The sequence below is a fragment of the Neolamprologus multifasciatus genome, chromosome 3, assembly GCF_963576455.1.
Source record: "Neolamprologus multifasciatus chromosome 3, fNeoMul1.2, whole genome shotgun sequence".
Lineage (NCBI taxonomy): Eukaryota > Metazoa > Chordata > Actinopteri > Cichliformes > Cichlidae > Neolamprologus > Neolamprologus multifasciatus.
In genome coordinates, this window is record NC_140441.1 from 12,991,729 (window position 1) to 13,003,107 (window position 11,379).

An 11,379-nucleotide genomic window follows, 5' to 3' on the forward strand; every position below is an offset into this window, starting at 1 on the left:
CTGCTTGCTAGCACTGGCAAAATTCAAGTGCACACATTAAAAACATAAAAAATAGATGCAGCTACCATGGAGTCACCCATTAATCCCATTTTGAAGCCTGGAGCGAGATGAATTTCTGCCATCTTTGTGTTGAAACTGGATGTGAGAGAGGGTGTCTGAGCGTGAAACTGCTTGCAAATAGCCTAACCTGGATGATCCTCATTTCTGAAATCAAACGACATTAATATCTTATTCGAAACAAGTGACAAACGCATGAGGGAGGTGTTTATCTGTGTCAAATCAGAGAGCTTTTTCCGCGTAGACTTCTATAGGACAGGAAGTCTTTTCGTAATCACAGCTATCGCCATCTGGTGGCCGTTGAAAAGAATGTAGGTTTCACAAGCTGATGCTTTGGCTTCGCTTTTCAGACCCGGAAGCTACGTCCATCAATTTATTGTCTGTGGGTGCACATAACGGGTTAATCATGCGCAATAGATTTCAGCTAATTAGTGCGAAATAATAGAATTTAACTGATCACAACTAAATCACCACCTTTTTTAAAAAAACAAACAAATTTAAACAGAATCCTAGCAGCTCTATTAGGGGCCCAGTAATGAAATGGAAATGGAAATTAACTACACTATTTTTATACCAAGTTGTGACCATGTATTTTCCATCATTCGTAAAGCCTGGTTAAGTTATAGTATTTTTTAAGACCAATATTTGGTGACTTTTTAATTCAGATTTTGTTTTTCCAAAACACAAAACAAAAACATAACAAAAAAAAAAACAGATTACATAGACTAAAGATGGGACATGAGTTTGCTTAGATTCTTGCACACTGCTCGAACTCCTGACCTTACTAGATTATCGACTGCCAAAAGCATGAAGTGTGCTTATTCAGATGTAAAAGCACAAAAGCTGCTACAGCTACAAATTACAGCTCAAATCAATCAAAACATAATGACTTTCCTTGAGATCCTTTTCAAGATGGTTGTGATTTCATTTTTAGGTTTTCCAACCTTTTCAAAAGAGAACAAAACCAGAAAAATGCAGTCTGTTTCAAATCAAGCACATGCCAGCGGTACATTCAAAACCATGGAATGGTTTCCCAGTATAAATATTTGGTGGTCATTAAAAGAAAAATGGGAGTCAACAAAGGGTTTGAAACATGAAGAAACACCAGGGATAGCTGCTGGGAAAGGCAGAAATTCTCTCAATGGAAAGACAAATTACTTAAGAAGCTTTATATCTTCTTCCTTCACAGAGGAGCTGATGGCAAAACCAGAAGTGCGTGGTGTGCGTTTCCTCTTCCTAGTTGGTGGTTTTGCAGAATCCCCTATGCTGCAAAAAGCCGTCCAGAAGGCGCTGGGGAGGACGTGCCGCATCATCATTCCTCACGACGTTGGTCTTACAATACTGAAGGGCGCTGTGCTCTTTGGGTTGGATCCCACCGTGGTGAGAGTTCGGGAATACCGGAAAGTATCGGGGTAGTAATGTGACACATTATCTTACGATCGTTCTCTCTCGCTCTCCGTCACAGGTCCGAGTGCGTCGTTGCCCTTTGACCTATGGCGTTGGTGTCCTGAACCGGTTTGTGGAGGGACGCCACCCACGGGATAAACTCCTCATCAAAGACGGTCGTGAGTGGTGCACGGACATCCTCGATCGCTTCGTCTCCGTCGATCAGTCGGTGGCCCTGGGCGAGGTTGTGAGGCGAAGCTACACGCCTGCTCGTCTGGGCCAACGGAAGATCATCATCAACATCTACTGCACCGCCACCGATGACGTCACATACATCTCTGACCCTGGAGTCAGGAAGTGTGGGACAATAACCTTAGACCTGCCCGAACCGTTACTGCCACCGGGTGCGGTGGGAGGAGCAGGAGCAGGAACCCCAGAGAGAAGGGAAATCAGAGCGACCATGCAGTTTGGCGACACAGAGATTAAAGTCACGGCCGTTGATGTCATGTCTAACCGCTCCGTCCGGGTTTCCATAGACTTCCTGTCTAACTGAGGAGGAGCAGGAAGTGGAGCCGTGGATGCAAAAATACACATTAGCTGATTGGAGGGATGATAATTTTAGGAAAAAGCGGTACTTTGGGAGTGGGCGACATGTTTTGTTGGGAAAACACTGCATTCTTAGGAGCAACTTGCAACTTAGGATGCAAGAAGATCAAGAGAGAATCCATGCTTCACAAACACCAAAGTCCTTCAATCTCTTTGAAGTTGAAGAGGGACAAAGTCCGCCTTATAATGTCGTCAGCAGCATTTCCCGCCAACAGTCAGAGAAACACTTTGTGGGAACTTTGTGAAAACGAATGAAAGCTGGAGAGCGAGACACAAACGGACTTTACTATCTCAGTGACTCTAACGAAACACAATATGCTACCTAATGAGTGAAACTCGCTCGTGTTGATCGTTAAATATACAGACTTTTACCTTTGGGCCTCGTGTAATAAACAATGCCTTATTTAAACCAACGCAACGCTGCAGATAATAACGTCACCGACTGGACCGCAGCCTTGTTTCTCTAATGTGAAAGCACTCCACCTAGCGGTGCAGAGACGGACCTACAACACTGCCTTGGAAACCATCGAAACACACACTATAAGAAAAGAACTGCGGCTTTATACCATTTAAAATGTTTCAAACCACTTTGAACAAAAAAAATAATGAAGTTGAAGCTCATAAACCTAAAACACGATATCGTGACCTCTAAAAGTTGTGAGCTTTTATTTTGAAAGGAAACTATTAATTTAAATCCAGTGCTTTGGCTTTTTATTATGTTTTTGGCTTCATCAGGAAACATTTGGCTCATCAGCTGATAAACGCCCCACTATGTCCAGCAGCTAGTCGCTAACATCTCCTGTTTTAACATATGGACTTTCTCATCCAGCACACAGCAGGAAGTAGCCTTCTACAGATGCATCGTTACTACTGGAAACACTAGATGAAGCACCACATGCACATAAGAACTCACTCACTACCTGCAGATGGATGCAGCTTGATGTCTTTAAACTGAAACCTATTGTGAAGTTCCTTAACCCTGCGTTCTTGCCATTTCATTAGGTACCCTTAGGCACGCAGACATGGTCACGATGACCTGCTGAAGTTCAAACCGAGCAACAGAATGGGAGCGAATGGCAACTTAAGTGACCTATGAATGGAGAATGATTGTTGGTGCCAGAGGTGCTGGTCTATTTCAGAACCTGCTTATCTACTGGGATTGTCACACACAACCATCTCTAGGGTTTATAGATAAAGATCTGAAAACTAGATAACATCCAGCGAGCAGCAATTCACACGGGCTCACCAAATCCTGACAAGACTGGAAAAATGTTGCATGCTTTTGATCATTCTTAATTGTGCTGCAAGGCTTCAATGATAGCAAGATAAGCAGATAAGGCACGATGTCACAAACTCAAATCACCACATTTCTCAGTGCAGTCGAGCACCTTTGGGATGTGGTGGAATGGGAGATTTGCAACAACAAATCTGTTGTAACTGTGTGATGCTGTCACGTCAGCATAAACCTAAATGTCAGAGGAATGTTTCCAGCATCTTGTTGAATCTGTGCCACGAAGAACGAAGGTCAAAGGGGGTCCAACCCGGTACTAGCATTGGTTACTAATGAAGCAGTGAGTGTGTCGTTTTGTACAACATATATGAGAAAATGCTAACCTGATCTATGCACTCAGTTACAACTTATGTCTAATAAGCTTCAGACCTAAGTCACAGGTTTCAGGTCTTAATCAGCACATGTGTATGTTGGAAGCAGGGCTGGACTGGGACAAAAAAATCGGCCCGGGCATTTTGACTAGAGACCGGCCCACCAAAAATGTGACGTCATTCAGGGGTAAAACCGCAAAGGATTCTGGGAACTTGTGGCAAGCGGTACTAGCGCATGCAGGCTTTCAATTGAACTCAGTTACACAGCGATAAAAAGAAACACAAAAAATGGCAAGAAGCTGTTGTATTATTAACTGCAATAGCCGGTGTTGTGCCAAAAAGTGATTGTCTGCCAAAAACTGATTTCCGGTATTTGCCAAAAACTGATTGCTCGTATTTAAATTGCTATAAGTAACTTGTTGGGCTATAATATGTGAAACATATGTCAAATGCATCCCTCATGGATGACATAAAGTCATATTGAGCTACAAACAACATTAGTGTAACAAGGTAGAAGCCGCAATCAGTCTTTGGCAGTGACTTTTATATAACCTTTATTTATGCCGTTAAAAAAAAGTCTAATTAACATTAAAAATGTCTTTTGTAAGAAGTAGTTGGACAGCAGAAATGGCTCAAATATTACAATAGTTCTGTAAAAATATTTAAAGTTGCCCCCACCGGGCAAATGCCCGGTATGCCCGATGGCCAGTGCAGCTATGGTTGGAAATGATGGTCCCCACTGTGGAGGAAAGAGATGATAAAGCTGTGGGAAGCCTAACTGGCAACTACAGTTGTTACAAAACATGACTTTGCCAAGTACTTGACATCATAGTTGCTATATCCATCTTTTGTAAACAGTTTGTAATTGTTACATTGATCTAATAATTCTCAAGATTTGATCAGTGGAGCCTTGTACAAAGAAAATCAGGTATATGTGTGGAGCTAAGGTCATGCAGACCTCATCATGGTAAACCAGTAACTGTCTTCTTGTGTATTTGTGTAATAACCCTAACACGAATAAATATAATTCCGACCTCATCTTGTATATGTTGTCTAAACTGGGATGCATTTGTATCCACATGGCTGTTGATTACAACACAGAAATGTCTGGATCACTTCTTTAAACAAAGGTCATCTCTGTGTTCACACAAACGTCAGTCAGAACAAACAGTCCAGGTTTCAGCTGTGAATTTATTGATGAGAGTGCTCCAATAAATAGTTTGACACAGCGGGGCTAACAAATGGTTCAGAACTGCTCGACGTTGCATCAGTGCTTCATTTTCCATGTTACGCGGCAGTTTGTCACGTAACACAAAACCAAATTAGAAGTTATGGGACGACTCCTTCAGATCACAGGACACAGGAGTGTGTTACTAAAGAGGGGGGCTGCTGACAGCCTGCTTTCACTTCACCATTCCTCAGTAAAAAAAACAAAATGTGTGAAAAGATGCAGTGCTTGAAATGTTTAATGGATGTTACCGTGTGAAAGCTTTAGTAAGAAAACCTACAGACAAAAAAAAAAAAAACAAGAAACATCAGCCGTCGTTCTTCTTCTCCCTGCTGTTTGACTAAACGTAACATCTGCCGTGTGTCTGACTGCTTACAACACCTCATTTTATCCAAAATTAAAATCCAAACGTGGGTAAAACATGTCAAATCTTTGCCTGCATCGCTACAGGAGACACATTCTTTCTGGCGTTTGGATTTAGTCCTTGTTTAAAATGGGGTTTTGCTGTTTCGCGTCGTTAGTGAGCATGGGGTCTCCCGCGGCCTCTGCCCCTGCCGGCGCCACCTGGAGGTCCGTCCACAGTACTGCGGGGGTTCTTGATTGTCTCGTCGACCGACAGGATGAGACAAGCTGCTTCTGACGCCGCCGTCAGGGCGTTGATCCGCACTATGGACGGCTCCCACACGCAGGCGACAAAGTTGTCTGCGATGTCCTCGTTGTTGATGTCCACACCGTACCACATGCCCCCCTGACAGGTGACGGATGAAGCGCACACAGTCACCTTCACTTTAAATACTACCTGGGATTAAAAGGTGTGTGTTTGTTTGTTTTCTACCTGTGCGTGTTTCGCCCGCAGTTTGTTCAGGATGTTTGTGGCGTCGAAGCCGGCGTTGTCGCACAGCTGTCTGGGGATGATCTCCAGGGCCTTGGCGTATGCTCCAATCAGGAGCTGCTGTTTTCCGGGGATGGTCCTCGAGTAGTCCCGCAGGTACTTGGACAGCTCCATCTCTATGGCTCCTCCACCCGCTACAACAGAGTCATTCTAGGAAGAGCGTTGATACAGTTAACACACTTGACATCAAAATATACCAATGACAGTGACGAGCAAAGATAAACCAAACTTACAGGAAACAAGAGTCAGAGACGGCGTCACAGCAACTCAAAAACAAGCTGCTTTCTCCTCATGAAGCATTGCTGAAGCTCTACTCATGTTTCAAGCTGAGCAACCAGTACGCATGTAATTTATCATCATCCAATTACAATCTTACGTTTTTTCCTCCCACGTGCACAAAATAAAAACAGAGACTGATTCTTTAAACTCAACCAGGAATAATCAGCATCTGAACACTTGTGGCGCTGACCTTGATGGCTCTGCGCACGATCATGATGGCATCGTGCAGCGACCGCTCCGTCTCCTCTGTGAACTGCTCGGCCCCGCCCCTCAGGATGATGGTGCATGTCTTTGCCTTCGGGCAGCCCTTAAAGAAGTTGTACCTACAGAAAAAAATACACAACAAAACACAAATTTGTCACTTTAAAGTTGCTGCTTTACTATTTTTGTCATTGCAGCGACAGTTTTGTCTTTTGCCACACTGAGTAAAATCTCATCCATCCATCAATCCTCTTCTGCTTCTCTTGGGCCGGGGTCGAGATGAGGAGCAGCCTAACGTTGATTTAGACTTTAACTTGCATAGTAACTGGAAACATCCGACCAACATGTAGTTACATTTCTCAGGGAGGTGCATGTAAGCTTATGCAGATGGTTGCGGCGTAGGGCTAAAATGAGGTTCCAGTTATGGTGCAAGTTACGCCGTAGATCTGCCGCAGAATTATAATACACGTGTTAGCAGAGAAGTCCAGACCTCTTTAACCCCACCCAGACCATTTGAGCGATATAATCACATATATATATATATCAGATTTATTGTCGAGCGTTTGTGCTGGGCTGCAACGCACAGAAGCGGAGCTGTGACTGAGACGTCAACTCTGGTGGAGTGAAAGAAACCGTTTTGCTGAGGTTCATAACAACACCGCTGATCTCGTCACCTCCTCTCATTCACAGCTGTTTTACTGCACATTGCAACAAAGCCTGAGAAAAGCAACATTAGAAACTGCTGGTTTAGTTCGTTCTGATCTTTAAATGTGGCAAGTTGATGCAGGAGGCCTCTTAGGGGATGTTTCATGTCCTACTGCGAAGAGGCTCCAGGACGAAAACACACAGATAAGCAGTAGAAAGTTTATGGATGAAAATTTTATTAACACTTAAAAATAAAAGCTCCCCCTGGAGTGTACACCCCTTCTTTTCCTCAGCAGCCATACGATGGTAGCTCTAGTGCAACCCACCACAAACAACTCTCAGAGGGATGAAGAATATGCAAAACTGAATGTAGCATAATTATTATAATATGTTTGGCCATTACACTTATGTATGGTCACAACAGATGCCTCTCTCACCTCTCTCCTCCGACCTGGACCTCTTCAAAGAGCTCACACTGTCCCAGCACATCGTCGGTCATCGCTCCTACAGACGTCTGAATGGAGCCTCCGCAGGCCTGATGGTTACATTACACGGTCAGCTGCTTTCACCCTCAGAATCAGTCCAAGCGTCAGCACTTTAAAAGCCAAGTCGGCTCCAACTAGCTGTCATTTTTCAAGCTAAATGACCAACTGTCCAACAGCAGTTTTCAACATAATAATCAACTACCAAGATTGGTTTTGGATTTTTGGCGTCCCGGTTGATCCATAACAAAAAACGAACAGTTTGTGAATGCCTCACCATCATGGTCCTCTTCAGGTCTTCCTCCTGAACCCGCCCAGCACAGAACAGGTCTCTGTCAGCGAAGAACTGGGTGGCCACATCACCGATGGGCAACTTTGACAGGACCACCTTGGCTCCCGACTGGTAGATCTTCTCCAGCTTGTCGTATAAGATGTTCCACTCTGCATCCACGATGGCCTGGTAGTCCTGCAGCAAAGGTTCAGGTTAGAGGGAGCGTGGAAACAAAACCCTTTCACAAACAGCTTTGTGGCGGCTGATTCGTACCTCCACAGATTTCACACGGACTTCAGCGTTGTCCTTCTCGGCTTTCAGTTCCAGCTCCACATTGAGCAAAGCGATCTTTGGATTTTCGTAGCGTTTGGGCTGCATCTCAAAGCCGGCGTAGGAGAACGTCTTCTTGAACGCAACGCCAGAGACCAGCTGGGACTCCTGAACAATTAAAAAAACCAACATGTTGAGGTAAGACCGTGTTTGATATATTATCTGCTTCTTTAACACTGTTGTTTTGAAAGATTTTACACAGGAAAATCACACTTCCTGGCACCAACCTCCAGAGCTCCTCCCTGGACCTTCTTGATACCGATCATTTTCAGAGACATGAGCTCGTCCAGTGACATGACTGCATCCACAACCATTTTGGAGAAGAATTCCTTCTGACCGGCGATCAGCTTGGAGTTTAGAGCTGTGGCCGCACATTTCTCCAACAGCTCCCTCTGCTCTCTGGCGCAGTGAAGCAGAAAAGAGGTCGTCAGCTGTACTGCTCACCGGAGAAACATCAAAAGTTGCTCAAGTCAAACAGAGAACTTACTGCCTATCGTCTTTTTTCACAGAGACGGCGATCTCCTTTATCTTGCTGACGGCGAGATTGGTGGCGGTGCGGAACGCTCTGATGATGGTCTGCGGGTGGAGACCCTCCTCCACGTACGGCTTCAGCTGCTTCAGGAACTCTGCAGCCAGGAGGGTGACGGAGGTGGTGCCGTCCCCAACCTGAGGACAAAGACGGTGTCAATCTGAAATTCCTGACAGCATAAACGCTGATGCACGAATGGCCTCAAAGAGCTCACCTCAGCGTCCTGGGAGCGAGCAATGTCCACCAGAGTTTTGGCCGCGGGGTGAACCACATCCAGCAGTTTCAGGATGGTGGCTCCATCATTGGAGATTGTGGCCTTTCCTGGAAAAATAAACATTTGCATTACACCGACTGTGCCGCAGACCAATCCAGGAACAATAACGCCTCCTTTTTCCCCCATCCATCTCACCTCTGCTGTCCACCATCAGTTTGTCCATCCCCCTGGGCCCCAGGGTGGTCCTGACAGCCTCAGAAATCACCTGCAGAAGGAAACACGAGCAGCACATTTAGAGGAATTCAAGAATGTTTAGTTAAATTCAGAGCAAATGAAAATTGAGTTTATGTTCTGACCTGGCAGGCATTGATGTTGCTGATGAGCTGGGGAATGCCCTGAGATGTGTCCGTCCCCTCCTTAAGCAGGATAACCGGTGTGGGCTGAAGTAGAGAGGGAGACACGGGAAGACAAGAAGAGAGGGTAAGCAAACTGATAATCTGCTCACACCTGTCAGCAGCATCTATCGTGAGGGGGCACCTCAGAAATCCCATCATTCTGCTCGTTTCCAGCACAACGTTGGTGTTTTTGGACTCCGCTACAGGAGCTTTGCAACAAAGCCTCTCAGTCTGTCCACTATCTGGAACAAACCATTTTAACACACTTCAGCCTCAAATTTCTTCTGACTGTCCCTCACAAATAGAAGGTGGCTGTGGTTCATTTGCTCACATTGGTGCTATTTTAAGTACATACATGCTGATCTCGGGTGCTTAAAAAGCAGGCAAATAGATTTCTTTAAATTTGGTGATGATGTTTCCCCTCTCACTTTCAGTTCAGAACTGAAGAAGCCTCTTGGATAAGAGGCTAAATGTCTTCAACCAACCTAAAGAAGTCCACTCGCCTCCTTTCTAAGCTCCTAAGACGATCATGACCCGGATGACTGAGAACCTACACAAACATATACACTCTGACATCACACAAAACCAAGAATAGGAGGAAAAAGTCCTGCAAAAGCACTGTGATAGTGACGATGAGCAAACATCTATTGTACATCCACATTGCCAGAAGGATTGATGTCAGATTGTAGGCACTCTTAAGGATGAACAATATGTCAAAGTATTCCTAGGTTATTTATACACGACATTGTTGTAGCAATAGCTTTGTCGGTGGTGTCAGTGCATGCATGTAGGTTTGTACAGCTCGCATCATTTTCCGGGCCATTAGCTTTCAGATTTTTACTGCTAAAAGCAGAACATCACATAAGCCGGTGCAGCTCCTCAGCCGTACAAAGAGGCTAGACACAACAGCTCAGCTCGTCAAAAACTAGGTGGAGGGCGGTATTAAAATCAAATATGTTCAAATGCTGAAAGCGAATCCACGTGAAGTAGATAAATATGTAACTACACGACGCTAGCTCAAATTTTAACACTAGTTTATAGGAAGCCGTTTAGCATCACCGTTAGCATCGTATCCGCCCATTGATAGCGGCTATGCTAGCATTGTCTGGCTAAAAATAATAACCTTTTTAAAAGCCATTTCATAAAATAAGAGCTTTCCGGGACTTCTAACGGCCCGTCACCGACACCAGGCGCACTCCGGGAGACCATGTTCTCCGATAAACTACAGGATGGAGGTGGATTAGATGTTTGAGTGTGGTGCATGATGCTAGCTGACTCACCATCATCTTTGCAGTTCTTTCGAGAAGCTTCCCACCGGCATCGGATCCCAGAATGCTTTTCGAAAGCATGCGCTGTTCGTTGGGGTACGTTCAAGAACAAACAGCAGTAGTTTGTCAACGATTTGAGATGTACTATTTCACGCTGTTATGTTTCTGAAATAAAACAAGTGTTGATGATATGAGCGTGAATTATTTATCTGCAGCATCAAAGTGTCTCGTTTAAAATAAATAAATAAATAAATAAATAAATAAGTAGCGTGCAATAAACGCCTTCTTTTGGCTGCTTTCTTTAGAAGTCCCAGTGGCAGATCTCCATCACGCTCTATTCCTGGCATCCTCCTCTGTCCTCCTTCACTACATCCATTGATCTTCCGAGGTCTTCCTCTTTTCCTCCTGCCTGGCAGCTCAATCTTCAGCATTCAACATTCATATGCTGCCTCAGCACATGTCCAAACCATCCTACCTCTCTAACTTTGTCTCCAATCCACTCAGTCTTAGCCGTTCCTCTGATGTATATGTTTCTAATTTTGTCCATCCTCCTCACTCCCAGTAAAACATCTCCACCTTTGCTTCCTGTCTTTTTGTCAGAGCCACCATCTCCAAACCACAAAGGTCACTACCATCTTGACTTTCACTCTTGCTGCTATCCTCCGGTCACAAATCACCCCTGACACTCATCTCCACCCTGCCAGCACTTCTTCTTCACCTCTTTTGTGCACTGTCGATTCCTTTGAATGGTTGACCGCAGGTATGTAAAATCATCCACCTTCACTATGTCTGCTCCTTGCATCTCCACTGTTACACATGTCTCACGCTCATTCACACACACATTCTGTTTTGCTTTTACTGACTTTCATTCCTCTTCTGCATACCTCAGCCTCCCAAGGCTCTCATCCACCTGCTCCCTGCTCTCAATACAGATTATAATGTCATCTGCAAGCATTAGAGTCCACAAAGACTCCTCCTTCATCATCTGTCAGCC

General features: G+C 44.6%; 2 protein-coding genes across 3 annotated transcripts in view; one reads left to right on the forward strand and one right to left on the reverse strand.

Annotated features, from left to right (window-relative positions):
- Nucleotides 1-5,224, forward strand: part of LOC146521671 (heat shock 70 kDa protein 12B-like) — a 24,465-nt gene extending 19,241 nt beyond the window's left edge. Inside the window, exons 13-14 of the mRNA XM_085140252.1 lie at nt 1,247-1,437; nt 1,523-5,224. Of these exons, the coding sequence (XP_084996378.1) occupies nt 1,247-1,437; nt 1,523-1,996 (665 nt within the window). The 3' untranslated portion in view covers nt 1,997-5,224. The remainder of the gene's footprint in view (nt 1-1,246; nt 1,438-1,522) is intronic.
- cct7 (chaperonin containing TCP1, subunit 7 (eta)) lies at nt 4,823-10,508 on the reverse strand. 2 transcript variants are annotated; one of them, XM_085140266.1, is made up of 12 exons: nt 10,398-10,508; nt 9,079-9,162; nt 8,918-8,987; nt 8,723-8,829; nt 8,467-8,645; nt 8,207-8,378; nt 7,923-8,087; nt 7,656-7,844; nt 7,334-7,431; nt 6,241-6,373; nt 5,715-5,921; nt 4,823-5,627 (listed from the first exon to the last, which is right to left on the reverse strand). In XM_085140266.1, exons 1-12 carry the CDS (start codon nt 10,464-10,466, stop codon nt 5,397-5,399), a joined length of 1,704 nt encoding a protein of 567 aa, XP_084996392.1. In that variant the 5' UTR covers nt 10,467-10,508; the 3' UTR covers nt 4,823-5,396. The 2 variants fall into 2 exon arrangements, with proteins under 2 accessions (XP_084996392.1, XP_084996401.1); XM_085140275.1 differs by lacking the exon at nt 10,398-10,508 and adding an exon at nt 10,241-10,270.
- Between the last annotated feature and the right edge of the window lie 871 nt (nt 10,509-11,379).

Coding starts and splice junctions, on each gene's coding strand:
- cct7 (XM_085140266.1), bottom strand. CDS start 10,466: ATGCTTTCGAAAAGCATTCTGGGATCCGATGCCGGTGGGAAGCTTCTC. Junction 8,830..8,917: donor ACTGATGGTGGACAGCAGAG/GTGAGATGGATG, acceptor TTATTTTTCCAG/GAAAGGCCACAATCTCCAAT. Junction 7,845..7,922: donor TCCGTGTGAAATCTGTGGAG/GTACGAATCAGC, acceptor CCTTTGCTGCAG/GACTACCAGGCCATCGTGGA.